Source organism: Coregonus clupeaformis, chromosome 27 (assembly GCF_020615455.1).
Source record: "Coregonus clupeaformis isolate EN_2021a chromosome 27, ASM2061545v1, whole genome shotgun sequence".
NCBI lineage: Eukaryota > Metazoa > Chordata > Actinopteri > Salmoniformes > Salmonidae > Coregonus > Coregonus clupeaformis.
In genome coordinates this window covers 13,112,267-13,131,815 of record NC_059218.1, presented here as the reverse complement: position 1 = coordinate 13,131,815, position 19,549 = coordinate 13,112,267, and the positions used below count along the sequence as shown (strand labels likewise).

Here is a 19,549-nt window from a genome sequence, read left to right as displayed (position 1 = left end):
AGCCACCAATTGTGCAAGTTCTCCCACTTAAAAAGATGAGAGAGGCCTGTAATTTTCATCATAGGTACACGTCAACTATGACAGACAAAATGAAAAAAAAACTCCAGAAAATCACATTGTAGGATTTTTTATGAATTTATTTGCAAATTATGGTGGAAAATAAGTATTTGGTCAATAACAAAAGTTTCTCAATACTTTGTTATATACCCTTTGTTGGCAATGACACAGGTCAAACGTTTTCTGTAAGTCTTCACAAGGTTTTCACACATTGTTGCTGGTATTTTGGCCCATTCCTCCATGCAGATCTCCTCTAGAGCAGTGATGTTTTGGGGCTGTCGCTGGGCAACACGGACTTTCAACTCCCTCCAAAGATTTTCTATGGGGTTGAGATCTGGAGACTGGCTAGGCCACTCCAGGACCTTGAAATGCTTCTTACGAAGCCACTCCTTCGTTGCCCGGGCGGTGTGTTTGGGATCATTGTCATGCTGAAAGACCCAGCCACGTTTCATCTTCAATGCCCTTGCTGATGGAAGGAGGTTTTCACTCAAAATCTCACGATACATGGCCCCATTCATTCTTTCCTTTACACGGATCAGTCGTCCTGGTCCCTTTGCAGAAAAACAGCCCCAAAGCATGATGTTTCCACCCCCATGCTTCACAGTAGGTATGGTGTTCTTTGGATGCAACTCAGCATTCTTTGTCCTCCAAACACGACGAGTTGAGTTTTTACCAAAAAGTTATTTTGTTTCATCTGACCATATGACATTCTCCCAATCCTCTTCTGGATCATCCAAATGCACTCTAGCAAACTTCAGACGGGCCTGGACATGTACTGGCTTAAGCAGGGGGACACGTCTGGCACTGCAGGATTTGAGTCCCTGGCGGCGTAGTGTGTTACTGATGGTAGGCTTTGTTACTTTGGTCCCAGCTCTCTGCAGGTCATTCACTAGGTCCCCCCGTGTGGTTCTGGGATTTTTGCTCACCGTTCTTGTGATCATTTTGACCCCACGGGGTGAGATCTTGTGTGGAGCCCCAGATCGAGGGAGATTATCAGTGGTCTTGTATGTCTTCCATTTCCTAATAATTGCTCCCACAGTTGATTTCTTCAAACCAAGCTGCTTACCTATTGCAGATTCAGTCTTCCCAGCCTGGTGCAGGTCTACAATTTTGTTTCTGGTGTCCTTTGACAGCTCTTTGGTCTTGGCCATAGTGGAGTTTGGAGTGTGACTGTTTGAGGTTGTGGACAGGTGTCTTTATACTGATAACAATTTCAAACAGGTGCCATTAATACAGGTAACGAGTGGAGGACAGAGGAGCCTCTTAAAGAAGAAGTTACAGGTCTGTGAGAGCCAGAAATCTTGCTTGTTTGTAGGTGACCAAATACTTATTTTCCACCATAATTTGCAAATAAATTCATAAAAAATCCTACAATGTGATGTTCTGAATTTTTTTCTCTCAATTTGTCTGTCATAGTTGACGTGTACCTATGATGAAAATTACAGGCCTCTCATCTTTTTAAGTGGGAGAACTTGCACAATTGGTGGCTGACTAAATACTTTTTTTCCCCACTGTATGTATGCACTCACTAACTGTAAGTCGCTCTGGATAAGAGCGTCTGCTAAATGACTAAAATGTAAATATCTTCAATCTAAGCCTACAAGAAGTGTGTGCCCTCAGGCCTGGAGGGAAGCAAAAGTCATTCCTCTACCCAAGAATAGTAAAGCCCCCTTTACTTTCTCAAATAGCCGACCAATCAGCCTGTCACCAACCCGTAGTAAACTTTTGGAAAAAATGGTGTTTGACCAGATACAACGCTATTTCACAGTAAACAAATAAATCAACAGATTTACAGCACGCTTACAGGGAAGGACATTCAACATGCATTTACACAAATGAATGATGATTGTCCGAGAAAAATGTATGATAAAAAGATTGTGGTAGCTTTTTTGTTAGACATTATCAATCATAGTCTGCTGTTGGAAAATGTATGTACACCCCCTGCTATATTGTGGATAAAGAGTTATCTGCCTAACAGAACAGAGGGTTTTCTTTAATGGAAGCCTCTCCAACATAATCCAGGTATAATCTGGAATTTCCCAGGGCAGCTGTCTAGGCCCCTTACTTTTTTCAATCTTCACTAATGACATGCCACTTGAGTAGGATTGCAAAGGGAGGGTATATTACTGGAAACTTTCTACGTTTACCAGTAAACTACCAGAAATGATATAACCTTCAAGTTTTGCAGGGGATTTTATCAGATGACATCATGCCATTTTTGACGAGCCTGTACTAAGTAATAGGTAGATTAAAGGTTTTAGTTTCTTTATTTTTTTCCTGTTCTTTTTTCAAACACTTTTATTAAAAGAGAAAGGACAGTATAGAAGGGAAGTGACAAGAGGGTTTGTGACAAAGTAGGAGTGGATCCTAGATTCAAACCCATGCGGTCACAAGCATAATGTGTTAATGACATTGAATCCTTCAAAGCTATGAGGTTGTGTCCCAATAATATCTAATTTCTCCTGACGTGTGTACTCGTTCATTACATTTACATTTACGTCATTTAGCAGACGCTCTTATCCAGAGCGACTTACAGTTAGTGAATACATATTATTTTTTATACTGGCCCCCCGTGGGAATCGAACCCACAACCCTGGTGTTGCAAACGCCATGCTCTATCTGAGCTACATCCCTGCCGGCCATTCCCTCCCCTACCCTGGACGACGCTGGGCCAATTGTGCGCCGCCCCATGGGTCTCCCGGTCGCGGCCGGCTGCGACAGAGCCTAGATTCGAACCAGGATCTCTAGTGGCACAGTTAGCACTGCGATGCAGTGCCTTAGACCACTGCGCCACTCCACAAACTTAAAAGCAATGGATTGGTGTTGGCATGGCATAGAGGGTGTTTCTATATACTATTTCCTTTCAAATCCGTAAAAGGGTACACACTTTGGCAGAAAGCGGAGATTATTAGGACGTAACCTGTGTGTGTGCGCGCATTTGCATGCATGTGCGTGTGTGAAGGGGGCGGGGTCTGAAGCAAAGCTGACCTTTGTGATGAGGTTAATAAGGGGCGTGGCTCCCAGCTCCTCGATGTGCTGCTTGTTGAGACAGGACAGGTAGTAGAACTGGGTCTTCCTCTCCGCCTCGCTGCTGGAGTTGAATGTGCCGTTTTCTGAAAGAGGAGAGAAAAGAGGGGTAGGGATGAGGAGGAAGAGATGGATAATGTGATTGTGTGAGGCGGAGACAAGAATAACTGTAATTTCCTTCTACAGTTGAAGTCGGAAGTTTACATACACTTAGGTTGGAGTCATTAAAACTCGTTTTTCAACCACTCCACAAATTTCTTGTTAACAAACTATAGTTTTGGCAAGTCTGTTAGGACATCTACTTTGTGCATGACGCAAGTAATTTTTCCAACAATTATTTACAGACAGATTATTTCACTTATAATTCACTGTATCACAATTCCAGTGGGTCAGAAGTTTACATACACTAAGTTGACTGTGCCTTTAAACAGCTTGGAAAATTCCAGAAAATGATGTCATGGCTTTAGAAGCTTCTGATAGGCTAATTGACATCATTTGAGTCAATTGTAGGTGTACCTGTGGATGTATTTCAAGGCCTACCTTCAAACTCAGTGCTGCTTGACATCATGAGAAAATCAAAAGAAATCAGCCAAGACCTCAGAAAAACACAAGTCTGGTTCATCCTTGGCAGCATCATGCTGTGGGGGTGCTTTGCTGCAGGAGGGACTGGTGCACTTCACAAAATAGATGGCATCATGAGGAAGAAAGATTATGTGGATATATTGAAGCAACATCTCAAGACATCAGTCAGGAAGTTAAAGCTTGGTCGCAAATGGGTCTTCCAAATGGACAATGACCCCCAGCATACTTCCAAAGTTGTGGCAAAATGGCTTAAGGACAACAAAGTCAAGGTATCGGAGTGGCCATCACAAAGCCCTGACCTCAATCCTATAGAAAATGTGTGGGCAGAACTGAAAAAGCATGTGCGAGCAAGGAGGCCTACAAACCTGACTCAGTTAACCCAGCTCTGTCAGGAGGAATGGGCCAAAATTCACCCATTTTATTGTGGGAAGCTTGTGGAAGGCTACCCAAAACGTTTGACCCAAGTTAAACCATTTAAAGGCAATGCTACCAAATACTAATTGAGTGTATGTAAACTTCTGACCCACTGGGAATGTGATGAAAGAAATAAAAGCTGAAATAAATCATTCTTTCTACTATTATTACATTTCACATTCTTAAAATAAAGTTGTGATCCTAACTGACCAAAGACAATGAATTTTTACTAGGATGAAATGTCAGGAATTGTGAAAAACTGAGTTTAAATGTATTTTGGCTAATTTGTCTGTAAACGTCAGACTACATGACATGAGATCTGGACAGGTTTGAAGCAAATAACAGTACGTCATGGACGGTTGACCTGCGGCTGAACCATGGCTGACTGTTCTGACAGTTGGGAGCTGTGGGATTAGACTGTGACCGCTGTGGGACGGTTGGGACACACACACACACCTTGGGGCCAAGACAAAAGCACCTTGTGGGGGCAGGTTCCCTATCATCTCAGACTAGGGTTGAATATTTTCCCGGTATTTTACAAAATGTTTCACTTTTCTCCCGGGTAACCCGGAATTTCCCGCCAAAACCGTAAGCATCATTCAAAAGCATATAAAGCATATACTGTAAATAGGCCTATGTCTGGATTTCATTAGGAGCTTTGACCGAAAATCCAAGACTGATGCTACCTGAGCCTGATGAGCCATACATAAAAAATATATTTTGTAATCCCAAGCCCAAATGATTGTGTCTTTATCCAAGACATATATGATATAGCCAATAGGCTATTGCACATTAAGCACGACAGAAAAACAAAAGCCCATAGATCTCTCTCCCTCCCCCCGCTATTGTTGCTGAATGGAAGCAAGTCCCCGCAGCAATGTTCCAACATCTAGTGGAATGCCTTCCCAGAAGAGTGGAGGCTGTTATAGCAGCAAAGGGGGGGCCAACTCCATATTAATGCCCATGATTTTGGAATGAGATGTTCGACAAGAATGTTGCAAAGAAAAAGCCATATCAGACTGGCCAATAAAAATAAAAGATTAAGATGGGCAGTCTGAGATATGGCTTTTTCTTTAAAATTCTGCCTAGAAGGTCAGCATCCCGGAGGCGCCTCTTCACAGTTGACGTTGAGACTGGTGTTTTGCGGTTACGATTTAATTAAGCTGCCAGTTGAGGACCTGTGACGCGTCTGTTTCTCAAACTAGACACTAATGTATTTGTCCTCTTGCTCAGTTGTGCACCAGGGCCTCCCACTCCTCTTTCTATTCTGGTTAGAGCCAGTTTGCGCTGTTCTGTGAAGGGAGTAGTACACAGTGTTGTACGAGATCTTCAGTTTCTTGGCAATTTCTCGCATGGAATAGCGTTTCTAGGCCAGAAACAGGGTTTGAGAAAACACGTGCTTAAGTTTAATCTTGCTAAATAATTTAAAACAGATCTACTTTCGTATCAAATGGTTTGTCTGTGCATGTAGGTACAAAAGAGAGGCCCTTAGATAAGACAGACTTGTGCGTCAGTGAGCTCTTTTTTGGAGAGGTTAATTACCGTGTCCTGCTGTAGCTCCGTGTCCACGGCCTGTGTTCCTGATCCCCTCTTTGACCACTTGTCTCTCCTACTTCATTGATTTTCTTTCATGGATCCTTGTTGTACTGCTTTCGGGCAAAAAAAAACAGTCTGTGTGTGATGGTAGCTGGAGTCGCTGTCTGTAGGGAATTCGGACTCAGTGGATGCCTCTGAGAGACCGAAAAGATTTGGCATGGGTCCCCAGATCCTCAAAAAGTTATACAGCTGCACCATCAAGAGCATCCTGACCGGTTGCATCACCGCCTGTATGGCAACTGCTCGGCATCCGACCGTAAGGCGCTACAGATGGTAGTGCGTACAGCCCAGTACATCACTGGGGTCAAGCTTCCTGCCATCCAGGACCTATACATTTACATTTACATTTTAGTCATTTAGCAGACGCTCTTATCCAGAGCGACTTACAGTGGTTACTAGGTGGTGTCAGATGAAGGCCCCAAAAATGGTCAAATACTCCAGTCACCAAAGTCATAGACCATTCTCTCTGCTACCACACGGCAAGCGGTACCGGAGCGCCAAGTCTAGGTCCAAAAGGCTCAACAGCTTCTACCCCCAAGCCATAAGACTGCTGAACAATTAATCACAATGGCCACCCGGACTATTTGCATTGACACCACCCACCCCCTTTGTTTTTACACTGCTGCTACTCGCTGTTTCTGATCTATGCATAGTCACTTTTCCTCTACCTATATGTACAAATTACCTCGACTAACCTGTACATAGCCTCATTACTGTTATTTTATTGTGTTACTTTTTGTTGTTGTTGACTTTAGTATATTTAGTAAATATTTTCTTAACTCTATTTTCTTAAAACTGCATTGTTGGTTAAGGGCTTGTAAGTAAGCATTTCACGTTAAGGTCTACACGTGCTGTATTCGGCGCATGTGACAAATAAAATGTGATGTGTATGCTTGCTTGTGTGTGTGTGTGTGTGTCTGTCTGTGTACATGTCTTCGGTTCCAACTCACCCAGCAGGTGTTTGAGGAGAGCCTGGTTCTGGTTCCAGACGCTGTTGAAGGTACTCCAACGAGAGCGTCCATCTGGGAGAGGGTTCTTGCGGACCCAGCCCCCGCAGGCGTACTGGTAGAAGTCCTGGCAGGGGTCAGCGCTGCGGTCCAGGGCCTCCTCGATCTTATTGGCCACCGTGATACAGGCCTTGGTCAGACACAGGCTTTGTGCTGGGTCTTGTGTGAAGGTAGAAAAACAGCATTCTGTAACGCTCTACTTAAAGCCTGCAGATATAATGCTTAATGATGTGGTTATAATGCCATGTCACAAGACTTTTGTATGATCTCATAATATCTTTATAATTATTCATAATGACAGTGCTTAACACCAGCCAGTAGAAATGTTGATACATAGACATCACATATTATCAGCGCTCATACATGCTTAAGACAAGTGTGTGCTTAACCACAGGCCTCTCACCTTTGTTGTAGCGCCTAGAGCCTAGAGTGACGGCACATCCGCACAGGGCGAGGACAGAAACAAGCAGCACGCCAGCCAGCACCATCTCCATCCTCCTGCCCAGGGGATTGAGAAGAAAGATGCCGCCCTTCCGGAAGCCAACCTGTGGAAACACATGAGTCAGACAAAAAAAATAGAGGATGGGATGACATCACAAATGCCACAGAAACAGTCAAGAGGGCCTCCATTGGTGCAGAGGTGGATTTCTAACATTCCTGGCACGTCACATATAGAGGTCTCCCCATCGGAGACCAGGGTTCAATCCCTGCATCCACTCTTCCCACTGTTTCTCCCTGGCCAGTATCCCCTTCTGAAATATATACAGGTATACAGTGCCTTCAGAAAGTATTCATACCCCTTGACTTTTTACACATTTTGTTGTGTTACAGCCTGAAAAACAGTTACAGAGTTGAATGGCTGTGATAGGAGAAAACTGAGGATGGATCAACAACATTGTAATTACTCCACAAAAGAAGGAAGCCTGTACAGAACACAAATATTCCACAACATGCATCCTGTTTGCAACAAAGCAATTTGCGTTTTGTCCTCAATACAAAGTGTTATGTTTGGGGCAAATCCAATACAACACATTACTGAGTACCACTCTCCATATTTACAAGCATAGTGGTGGCTGCATCATGTTATCGGTATGCTTGTAATCGTTAAGAACTGGGGAGTTTTTCAGGATAAAAAAAAAGAAACGGAATGGAGCTAAGCACAGGCAAAATCCTAGACGAAAACATGGTTCAGTCTGCTTTCCACGAGACACTGGGAGATGAATTCACCTTTCAGCAGGACAATAACCTAAAACACAAGGCCAGATCTGCACTGGAGTTTCTTTCCAAGCTGACAGTGAATGTTCCTCAGTGGAAGAGTTCCAGTTTTGACTTAAATCTACTTGAAAATCTATGGCAAGACTTGGTTGTCAACAACCAATTTGACAGAGCTTGAAGAATTTTGAAAATAATAAAATGGGCAAATGTTGCACATTCCAGGTGTGGAAAGCTCTTATTTTTTTATTCCACCTTTATTTAACCAGGTAAGCCAGTTGAGAACAAGTTCTCATTTACAACTGCAACCTGGCCAAGATAAAGCAAAGCAGTGCGATAAAAACAACACAGAGTTACATATGGGGTAAAACAAAACATAAAGTCAAAAATACAACAGAAAATATATATACAGTGTGTGCAAATGTAGCAAGTTATGGAGGTAAGGCAATACATAGGCTATAGTGCAAAATAGTTACAATTAGTATTAACACTGGAATGATAGATGTGCAAGAGATGATGTGCAAATAGAGATACTGGGGTGCAAATGAGCAAAATAAATAACAATATGGGGATGAGGTAGTTGGGTGGGCTAATTTCAGTTGGGCTGTGTACAGGTGCAGTGATCGGTAAGGTGCTCTGACAACTGATGCTTAAAGTTAGTGAGGGAGATAAGAGTCTCCAGCTTCAGAGATTTTTGCAATTCGTTCCAGTCATTGGCAGCAGAGAACTGGAAGGAATGGCGGCCAAAGGAGGTGTTGGCTTTGGGGATGACCAGTGAGATATACCTGCTGGAGCGCATACTACGGGTGGGTGTTGCTATGGTGACCAATGAGCTAAGATAAGGCGGGGATTTGCCTAGCAGTGATTTATAGATGGCCTGGAGCCAGTGGGTTTGGCGACGAATATGTAGTGAGGACCAGCCAACAAGAGCGTACAGGTCACAGTGGTGGGTAGGATATGAGGCTTTGGTGACAAAACGGATGGCACTGTGATAGACTACATCCAATTTGCTGAGTAGAGTGTTGGAGGCTATTTTGTAAATGACATCGCCGAAGTCAAGGATCGGTAGGATAGTCAGTTTTACGAGGGCATGTTTGGCAGCATGAGTGAAGGAGGCTTTTTTGCGAAATAGGAAGCCGATTCTAGATTTAACTTTGGATTGGAGATTCTTAATGTGAGTCTGGAAGGAGAGTTTACAGTCTAACCAGACACCTAGGTATTTGTAGTTGTCCACATACTCTAGGTCAGACCCGTCGAGAGTAGTGATTCTAGTCGGGTGGGCGGGTGCCAGCAGTGTTCGATTGAAGAGCATGCATTTAGTTTTACTATTGTTTAAGAGCAGTTGGAGGCTACTGAAGGAGTGTTGTATGGCATTGAAGCGCGTTTGGAGGTTTGTTAACACAGTGTCCAATGAAGGAACAGATGTATACAAAATGGTGTCGTCTGCGAGTCACCAGGTGGATCTGAGAGTCACCAGCAGCAAGAGTGACATCATTGATATACACAGAGAAAAGAGTCGGCCTAAGAATTGAACCCTGTGGCACCCCCATAGAGACTGCCATAGGTCCAGACAACAGGCCCTCCGATTTGACACATTGAACTCTATCTGAGAAGTAGTTGGTGAACCAGGCGAGGCAGTCATTAGAGAAACCAAGGCTATTTAGTCTGCCAATAAGAATGCGGTGGTTGACAGAGTCGAAAGCCTTGGCCAGGTCGATGAAGACGGCTGCACAGTACTGTCTATTATCGATCGCAGTTATAATATCGTTTAGGACCTTGAGCGTGGCTGAGGTGCACCCATGACCAGCTCGGAAACCGGATTGCATAGCGGAGAAGGTACGGTGGGATTCGAAATGGTCGGTGATCTGTTTGTTAACTTGGCTTTCAAAAACTTTTGAAAGGCAGGGCAGGATGGATATAGGTCTGTAACAGTTTGGATCTAGAGTGTCAACCCTTTGAAGAGGGGGATGATCGCGGCAGCTTTCCAATCTCTGGGGATCTCAGACGTTACGAAAGAGAGGTTGAACAGGCTAGTAATAGGGGTTGCGACAATTTCGGCGGCTAGTTTTAGAGACTTACCCAGAAAGACTCACAGCTGTAATCGCTGCTAAAGGTGCTTCTACAAAGTCTTGACTTAGGGGTGTCAATTAGATATTTCTGTAATTAATTTTCAATAAATTTGCAAAGATGTCTAAAAACATGTTTTCACTTTGTCATTATGGGGTATTGTGTGTAGATGGGTGAGACATAAAAATAAAAAATAAAATTTGAATTCAGGCTGTAACACAACAAAATTTGGAATAAGTCAAGGGATATGAAGAGTATATACAGCTCTGGAAAAAATTAAGAGACCACTGCAAAAATATACGTTTCTCTGGTTTGACTATTTATAGGTATGTGTTTGGGTGAAATTAACATTTTTGTTTTATTCTATAATCTACTGACAACATTTCTCTCAAATTCCAAATAAAAATAGTGTCATTTAGAGCATTTATTTGCAGAAAATGACAACTGGTCAAAATAACAAAAAAGATGCAGTGTTGTCAGACCTCGAATAATGCAAAGAAAATAAGTTCATGTTCATTTTTAAACAACACAATACTAATGTTTTAACTAAGGAAGAGTTCAGAAATCAATATTTGGTGGAATAACCCTGATTTTCAATCACAGCTTTCATGCGTCTTGGCATGCTCTCCACCAGTCTTTCACATTGATGTTGGGTGACTTTATGCCACTGCTGGCGCAAAAATTCAAGCAGCTCGGCTTTGTTTGATGGCTTGTGACCATCCATCTTCCTCTTGATCACATTCCAGAAGTTTAAACTGTAACTCAGTAAAACCGTTGAAATTGTTGCGTTTATGTTTTTGTTCAGAGTTAGCTGGCCAGTGCTAATGCAAAACTGGGTTCTTGGTTCGAAATTAACTTTACAGTGACATTTGATTCATTAGAAAGTCACTCGGAAAGAGGAATGGGGACTTATAAAGAAAGTGTATGTGTGTATACACTACCAGTCAAAAGTTTTAAAACACCTACTCATTCAAGGGTTTTTCTTTATTTTTGCAATTTTCTACATTGTAGAATAATAGCGAAGACATCAAAACTATGAAATAAAACATATGGAATAATGTAGTAACCAATAAAATGTTAAACAAATCAAAATATATTTGATATTTGATATTATTCAAATAGCCACCCTTTGCCTTGATGACAGCTTTGCACACTCTTGGCATTCTCTTAACCAGCTTCATGAGGTAGTCACCTGGAATGCATTTCAATTAACAGGTGTGCCTTCTTAAAAGTTAATTTGTGGAATTTCTTTCCTTCTTAATGCGTTTGAGCCAATCAGTTGTGTTGTGACAAGTTTCTTCAAGTGCAGTCGCAATAACCATCAAGCGCTATGATGAAACTGGCTCTCATGAGGACCGCCACAGGAATGGAAGACCCAGTTACCTCTGCTGCAGAGGATAAGTTCATTAGAGTTACCAGCCTCAGAAATTGCAGCCCAAATAAATGCTTCACAGAGTTCAAGTCACAGACACATCTCAACATCAACTGTTCAGAGGGGACTGTGTGAATCAGGCCTTCATGGTCAAATTGCTGCAAATAAACCACTACTAAAGGACACCAATAAGAAGAGACTTGCTTGGGCCAAGAAACACGAGCAACCGGTGGGAATGTATCCTTTGGTCTGGAGTCAAAATTTGAGATTTTTGGTTTCAACTGCCGTGTCTTTGTGAGACGCGGTGTGGTTGAACGGATGATCTCCGCATGTGTATTTCCCACCGTAAAGTATGGAGGAGGAGGTGTTATGTGTGGGGGTGCTTTGCTGGTGACACTGTCTGTGATTTATTTAGAATTCAAGGCACACTTAACCAGCATGGCTACCACAGCATTCTGCAGCGATACGCCATCCCATCTGGTTTGGGCTTAGTGGGACTATCATTTGTTTTTCAACAGAACAATGACCCAACACACCTCCAGGCTGTGTAAGGGCTATTTTACCAAGAAGGAGAGTGATGGAGTGCTGCATCAGATGACCTGGCCTCCACAATCCCCCAACCTCAACCAAATTGAGATGGTTTGGGATGAGTCGGACGGCAGAGTGAAGGAAAAGCAGCCAACAAGTGCTCAGCATATGTGGGAACTCCTTCAAGACTGTTGGAAAAGCATTCCAGGTGAATCTGGTTGAGAGAATGCCAAGAGTGTGCAAAGCTGTCATCAAGGCAAAGGGTGGCTATTAGAAGAATCTCAAATATATTTTGACACTTTTTTGGTTACTACATGATTCCATATGTGTAATTTCAGTTTTGATGTCTTCACTATTATTCTAAAATGTAGAAAATCCCCATTCCTCTTATAAATATATATATACTGCACCATACCATGAGACATCCATGTCTTCATTAGTGGAAAAGATAAACGGTTCAGATTGATATCATTTAAAAGCTTACAAACAGGGTTGTCAAACTATTTTATAATTTCTGGGGAAATGTTTTCATTAGTATTTATTTGAAAACACTTATTTTTTTCAAATTCTCGTATGTTGTAGCATAGACCCTATATTACATAACCTAAGGTTTTTGTGTTGTGCCTGCCATCTGTTGAGACAAAATGCTCTTGAATACAGGGTGGGTGTAATGTTTTGGCTGATAAATGTACTAAAATGGGAATCAAATTGAAATGTCTACTTTCAAATGACACCACAAACATGGTTGGAGGTCCACACATCAGAGAATGTTGACTTGAATGGGAATATCTGTTGTTTTAAATTATACTGTCAATCCTCAATAGGAAAACTATTCTATTGAAATAATAGAAATATAGATAATAGAATATACATGACCATTTAAGTTGACATTCGACCGCGGGTGGACCAGTGGTCATCTTTGTGGTAGTAATTAGAAGTAATTTCAATGTAAGTTTTAATGGTGTAACAGCTCAATTGCAATTGTCTGAAGGGATATGTCCTTTCTATGAATTATATTTATATGATTGCAATGACACCCAAAGTATGTTGTCTCAACCGATGGCTGGCACAACACAAAAACCTCAGATAATGTGAAATAGGGTCTAAGCTACAACATATTTGCCTGCCTACCTAGACTCCTTGCTCCGGCCAAACGCTACGGCCACGGACGTTATGGTCTTCTCCACAATGAGGGGATTAGATTAATATGGCCCGGGCGCCTGCCTAGGTATGCATGTTTTGCGGTGGGTGAAAGTTGATGGCATTCATTTTGGAACCGGGCTGCCTCCCGGGCGTGAGCCAGGTGCCCTGTTCAAAGCCCACGGTGAAGTCGGCGCAAAACAAAAGTGACGTAATTAAGCGCGAGGAGTAATGAGTAGGATTCTGTGTTTCCACATGCAAAAGTGATTGCTTTTGATAAAAACGCTTCATCTGCCTTCCCAATGAAATGTAGTTTGAAAATTCAAACACATTTTCTGGATGAAGCATTATGCTGCCTTGTTGACAATATCACCAAGCAGCGCAGTTTACTGTATGATTTGGAGAAGGGCGCTCCTCCCTCACCACTTTTGCCCATTCATGTCATGGTGCCCCCGGTGCTCAGCATAATCGAATCCGCCCAATGAGTGTGGATCTGAGTACCTCCCCGACCATTCACCAAATGCGAACACATTTGGGCCATCTGGTTGGTCCAGAAATCGATGGGCTGGGCCAGACCCAGAACACATGTGAGTAAAGCAGCAGTTTGAAAATTCGTAATTTGCTTTGATACTCTGATTGGTTAGAGATGATCCAATCGATGATGACTTTTGTAGAACACCCCTTGTGCCCCCCGTGCACCACAAACAACTTCAATGATGACGGTCTCAGACTAAAGTACAGTTGGGAAAAAAAGTATTTAGTCAGCCACCAATTTTGCAAGTTCTCCCACTTAAAAAGATGAGGCCTGTAATTTTCATCATAGGTACACGTCAACTATGACAGACAAATTAAGAAGAAAAAAAAATCGAGAAAATCACATTGTAGGATTTATGAATTTATTTGCAAATTATGGTGGAAAATAAGTATTTGGTCACCTACAAACAAGCAAGATTTCTGGCTCTCACAGACCTGTAACTTCTTCTTTAAGAGGCTCCTCTGTCCTCCACTCGTTACCTGTATTAATGGCACCTGTTTGAACTTGTTATCAGTATAAAAGACACCTGTCCACAACCTCAAACAGTCACACTCCAAACTCCACTATGGCCAAGACCAAAGAGCTGTCAAAGGACACCAGAAACAAAATTGTAGACCTGCACCAGGCTGGGAAGACTGAATCTGCAATAGGTAAGCAGCTTGGTTTGAAGAAATCAACTGTGGGAGCAATTATTAGGAAATGGAAGACATACAAGACCACTGATAATCTCCCTCGATCTGGGGCTCCACGCAAGATCTCACCCCGTGGGGTCAAAATGATCACAAGAACGGTGAGCAAAAATCCCAGAACCACACGGGGGGACCTAGTGAATGACCTGCAGAGAGCTGGGACCAAAGTAACAAAGCCTACCATCAGTAACACACTACGCCGCCAGGGACTCAAATCCTGCAGTGCCAGACGTGTCCCCCTGCTTAAGCCAGTACATGTCCAGGCCCGTCTGAAGTTTGCTAGAGTGCATTTGGATGATCCAGAAGAGGATTGGGAGAATGGCATATGTCATATGGTCAGATGAAACCAAAATAGAACTTGTTGTGTTTGGAGGACAAAGAATGCTGAGTTGCATCCAAAGAACACCATACCTCCTGTGAAGCATGGGGGTGGAAACATCATGCTTTGGGGCTGTTTTTCTGCAAAGGGACCAGGACGACTGATCCGTGTAAAGGAAAGAATGAATGGGGCCATGTATCGTGTGATTTTGAGTGAAAACCTCCTTCCATCAGCAAGGGCATTGAAGATGAAACGTGGCTGGGTCTTTCAGCATGACAATGATCCCAAACACACCGCCCGGGCAACGAAGGAGTGGCTTCGCAAGAAGCATTTCAAGGTCCTGGAGTGGCCTAGCCAGTCTCCAGATCTCAACCCCATAGAAAATCTTTGAAGGGAGTTGAAAGTCTGTGTTGCCCAGCGACAGCCCCAAAACATCACTGCTCTAGAGGAGATCTGCATGGAGGAATGGGCCAAAATACCAGCAACAGTGTGTGAAAACCTTGTGAAGACTTACAGAAAACGTTTGACCTGTGTCATTGCCAACAAAGGGTATATAACAAAGTATTGAGAAACTTTTGTTATTGACCAAATACTTATTTGCCACCATAATTTGCAAATAAATTCATTAAAAATCCTACAATGTGATTTTCTGGATTTTTTTTCCTCATTTTGTCTGTCATAGTTGACGTGTACCTATGATAAAAATTACAGGCCTCTCATCTTTTTAAGTGGGAGAACTTGCACAATTGGTGGCTGACTAAATACTTTTTTCCCCCACTGTATGAGGTTTTCAAAGGGAGAGTTTGAGCAAAGGACGCCCAGGTAGCGAAGAAGGACTGAAGTTTATTGCTCATATTTTATCGAAAGCACTATGAATAAGTGTAGAAAGGGAGATTAGGAAGGTAAATGGAGTCCCTTGAGAAAGCAAGAAACAGATGTATGTCAGGAGAAGTGCAGTATTATCATAAGGAAACGTATACCTGGATGACGGAGGAGGAATGGAGGGAAAAAGAGAGGCAGAGGAGGTCTAAGAGAGAGAGCGAGGAAGACTGAGCTTGAGTCTGTTAAAAATGGGAGAAGGTTTGTTAAAGAAGAATGGTAGGAAATGTAAGCAAAGTGAGCTGAAGACAGGAGGAGAAATGGAAGTGAATGAGGGTGAAGTATCGGAGGTGGAAGGTGTGGTGAAGTACTCTGAGGCCGAGGATTGCACAGAGGGTCAGGATGAAGATGAGTCCGTGACAGTAGGAGTGACGTTTTTGGAAAAAGTGGAGACTTGCCTTTTGGCTGATCCATTTGTGGTTTCAAGATGGGTGGAAAGAGCATTGGGTAAAGTGGAATCGGTGAGGGTAACCAGAAGTGGTCTAGTGATAATTGTTTGTGTTTCTGTTGGGCAGAGGGAGAAGGCGCTCAGAGTTAAACAAATGGGGGAAAGAATGGTGAATTGTTTCGCTCTCAAGAAAAGGGCGCCATTGAAAGGAGTGATTACTGGGGTAGCAGTAAATGTAAAAGTTGACCAACTGAAGGGGAAGATTCCCGGTGTGTGTGATGCTCGTCGTTTGGTGCGACACAAACAGGGGGTCGAGAGTGGGGAAACAGAGGAGTCATTGTCTGTTCTTTTGAGTTTTGAAGTTGAGTCTTTGCCTGATAAAGTGAAGTTAGGGTATATAAGTTATCCTGTACGAGCTTATGTGCCGAATACATTACGATGTTACAGGTGTCAAACTTATGGGCATGTGGCAGCAGTGTGTAGGAGGGAGGTTCCAAGGTGTGAGAAGTGTGCAGAAGGGCATGAGACAAAGGAATGTGTAGCATTGGGGAAAGTAGTGGTATGTGCTAATTGTAGGGGTGCCCATGGGGCTGGGGATCAGAAATGTCCTGTGTGAGAGGCAGGTTGAGGTTTCCATGGTAAGAGTAGTGAAGAAGTTGTCATATGCTGAGGCAGTGAAGAAAGCAGATGAAGATGGGTCAAGGGGGAGGAGTGGTGAGAGTAGTAGAGATGTACCAATGCAGAGGGATAGGACAACAAGTGATATATGTTTCAGTAAGATTGGATTTTTAGCGTTTATAGCAATGGTTATTAATTGTACTGCAGGGATGGAACGTAAGTCTAAGAAAATTGAGGTTGTGGTGGCTGCTGCAGAGAGGTATTTGGGTGTGTGAGACTTGACATCAGAAGAGTTACAGGGAGTGTTAAGTGGTGATGTTCCATCATCTCAGGTTGAGGGCATGAGGTAGGAATGAATATATTTAAATAGTGGAGTGGTGTTAATTATTAATAATCATTTTGAATTTGTGAGAGTAGTGTTAGATGGTAGGGTATTAATTTTTAATTGTATTTTTCAAGCAAAATATAAGGGAGTTGTCCTCCAGTCTAGTAGGTAGCGGTAATGCAACAAATTAGATGCCAACCGCCCTTAAACCTCATCGACGAAGACTAAAGTATGTTGTGAACTACAGAGCAGCGGAATAATTTAGTGTGAGTCATCAGGCTAACATATGCAAATATGAAACAAGTCTGAATTTACACGTTTTAAAATAATTGACCTTAAAGGTTTAAAAAATACAATTTATTAAAACACTTTTTTTTTAAATAAATAATAAAATAGTTTGACACTAAGCGTTTCAATTATATCAAACTCAACAGTATCTTTTCTAGTGATGAAGACATGGATGTCTCATGGTATGGTATGCAAAATGGGTCAACTTTGAGCACCTTTATCTCTTGAATGTTTTGGCATTCAGGTCCAAAAATAAATTTTTCTGAGCAAATGCAATAAAACTAGTTTTACTCGGGTTCCGAACCGAACCATATGGCTACCTACCGGCGCTCTAAAAAGTCGGGTAAACAATACTTTCCTGTTGATATTTTGTCTCAAATTACAAGCAGCTGAAGGACAAACCGAACAAACAATCCGTAAACTTAAATGTCATTTTATTTAACATTCTGGCTTGTAAGGAACATTTACACGATTTTGTAGGCATAAGTTTCAAGCTGTAGCCTATATCAATGAATTGTATATTACCGGCTGATTCAGACTACTACACACAGTGCTTTTCCGCAGACATATAGAATATTTTCCCGCAAACATATAGAATAATGTCCTCGCTACTCTATCGAACACTTCAAACTACGTTCTCAATTCCCCACATGCGCCAAGTACAAACATTTCAATTTCTACAAACTCCATTACTGCCGTTGCATTAAATGTAGGACTACACCATTCGTTTGTGCTGTTAGCGGCAACACGGACTCAAGTACTATTTCATTTCACTTTATAAAAGAGTGTCTTCTTCTGCGAATTTCATTCATTGTAATACCTGTTTGTTTGAGAGCTCCGTCGGTGTCGTGCGCACAGTGTTGCTTCCGCGTGCACCCGCCACACGTCTCTATAGGCTATTCAGGGATTCTGTGGGGTCCGAGGTACTGCAATTTAAGATATACATGTGCAAGGTTTTCTCTCTGCCTCATGGGAAAATGTGTAGAATTGAAGGATATTAGCTTTAAAGCTGCAACAACAAAACATCTCTCTGCCCCATGACAAAATGTGTAGAATTGCAGGAAATTAGCTCGAATACAGCAACATTTTCTCTCCAATGCCACAGTGCAAATGGATTGAAACGTGGAGAGAATAATCTGGTTTCCCTTGCAAAACATTTAGCTACGGTTATGGTTGACTATGGTCTTCACTAAGGAATGCACCCGTCTTCAGACGCATTCACACAAATGGAGATGTCTGTTGAATATGAATTACATTTGTCAAAAATATCTAGAGATAGCCACTAAGAGACAAAGCCTGTACGTATAATGACCATTAGCTAGGAACAGTCTAATAGCATAGCTAGCTAGCTAGCCACCCAGCTTGATTTATTCCACATTTTGTTGTGTTACAGCCTGAATTCAAAATAGATTAAAATGATTTTTTTCCTCACCCATCTACACACAATATGCCATAATGACAAAGTCAAAACATATTTGTAGAATCTTTAGCAAATAGATTGAAAATGAAATACATACATTTTTACGTAAGTAAATGAGAGGTTGTGGTATACATAAAAAAAAATGTTTGCATGCGCTACAGACGGCTATATCGGTCCACTAATACAGGACTAGTAAGGCCCAGTGCACTACTTTTGTGAGAGAAAAAACATTTCCTACATTTTAAATGTATTTTTTTAATGTCTATATTTTTTATTCCGATTTTTCAGGGGGTGCTCCAGCACCCTCAGCAACCCTACTTCCCGTGGCTATGCCTTCCTGTGTGGTGTCTAGTATACAACAGGAGTTCCTTGATCCTGGTGCAGAATACACAGGGTTTCTCCCTCCTCATATTGACTGATACCATTCAATTCAATAAAAAAAAAATGACAATACAAGTAAAAGTTGTCTAGTAATGTGTATGCCAAGTGCCAGGTCTCTCTCCATTTAGAGACATTAGTATCAAGCCCTTCTGTCAGTCTGGACTCCATCACATCATCTTGCAAGTCTCCAAGTGCTGGCTCCATAGATGCATCTGTGAACACATACACAGTCACTGGTCTATAACCAATGGCTGTTAGGATAGGTGATATCAGACAAACAAACATACAGTATACTATGTTGATGTATGAACAGATCAGACTAAACCTACTTAATTCTGGTCTCTCCATCGACAACCGTTGGTGAGCAGGCAAGAGGTGAGGCTGGAGGTAAGGTCTTTGCCAGCGCCCCATTGATGGGCATGGCAGCGTAGATCAGCTCCTGGCCCCTCATCGAAGAAACTGGTCGGTCACACACTTGGAGCACTGATTATATTATCAATGGTGGTTATGATTAGCATGGTGGAACCAACCTGATTGCTGCATTCACCTTTCTATTTAACTTCAGATATCATGATAAGTGATGTGAAATTGAATGGTATACAGTGGCTTGCGAAAGTATTCACCCCCCTTGGCATTTTTCCTATTTTGTTGCCTTAAACCTGGAATTAAATTTGATTTTTGGGGGGTTTGTATCATTTGATTTAC

At 42.2% G+C, this 19,549-nt stretch overlaps 1 protein-coding gene across 1 annotated transcript in view; it reads right to left on the bottom strand.

Moving 5' to 3' along the window:
• The window catches only part of LOC121541110 (endothelin-converting enzyme 2), a 60,056-nt gene extending 40,761 nt beyond the window's left edge, over window positions 1-19,295 (bottom strand). The window contains exons 1-5 of the mRNA XM_041850090.2: window positions 19,200-19,295; window positions 17,864-17,932; window positions 7,087-7,228; window positions 6,627-6,842; window positions 3,046-3,170 (exon numbers count right to left, since the gene is read on the bottom strand). Coding sequence (XP_041706024.2) covers window positions 3,046-3,170; window positions 6,627-6,842; window positions 7,087-7,228; window positions 17,864-17,932; window positions 19,200-19,295 — 648 coding nt within the window. The remainder of the gene's footprint in view (window positions 1-3,045; window positions 3,171-6,626; window positions 6,843-7,086; window positions 7,229-17,863; window positions 17,933-19,199) is intronic.
• Between the last annotated feature and the right edge of the window lie 254 nt (window positions 19,296-19,549).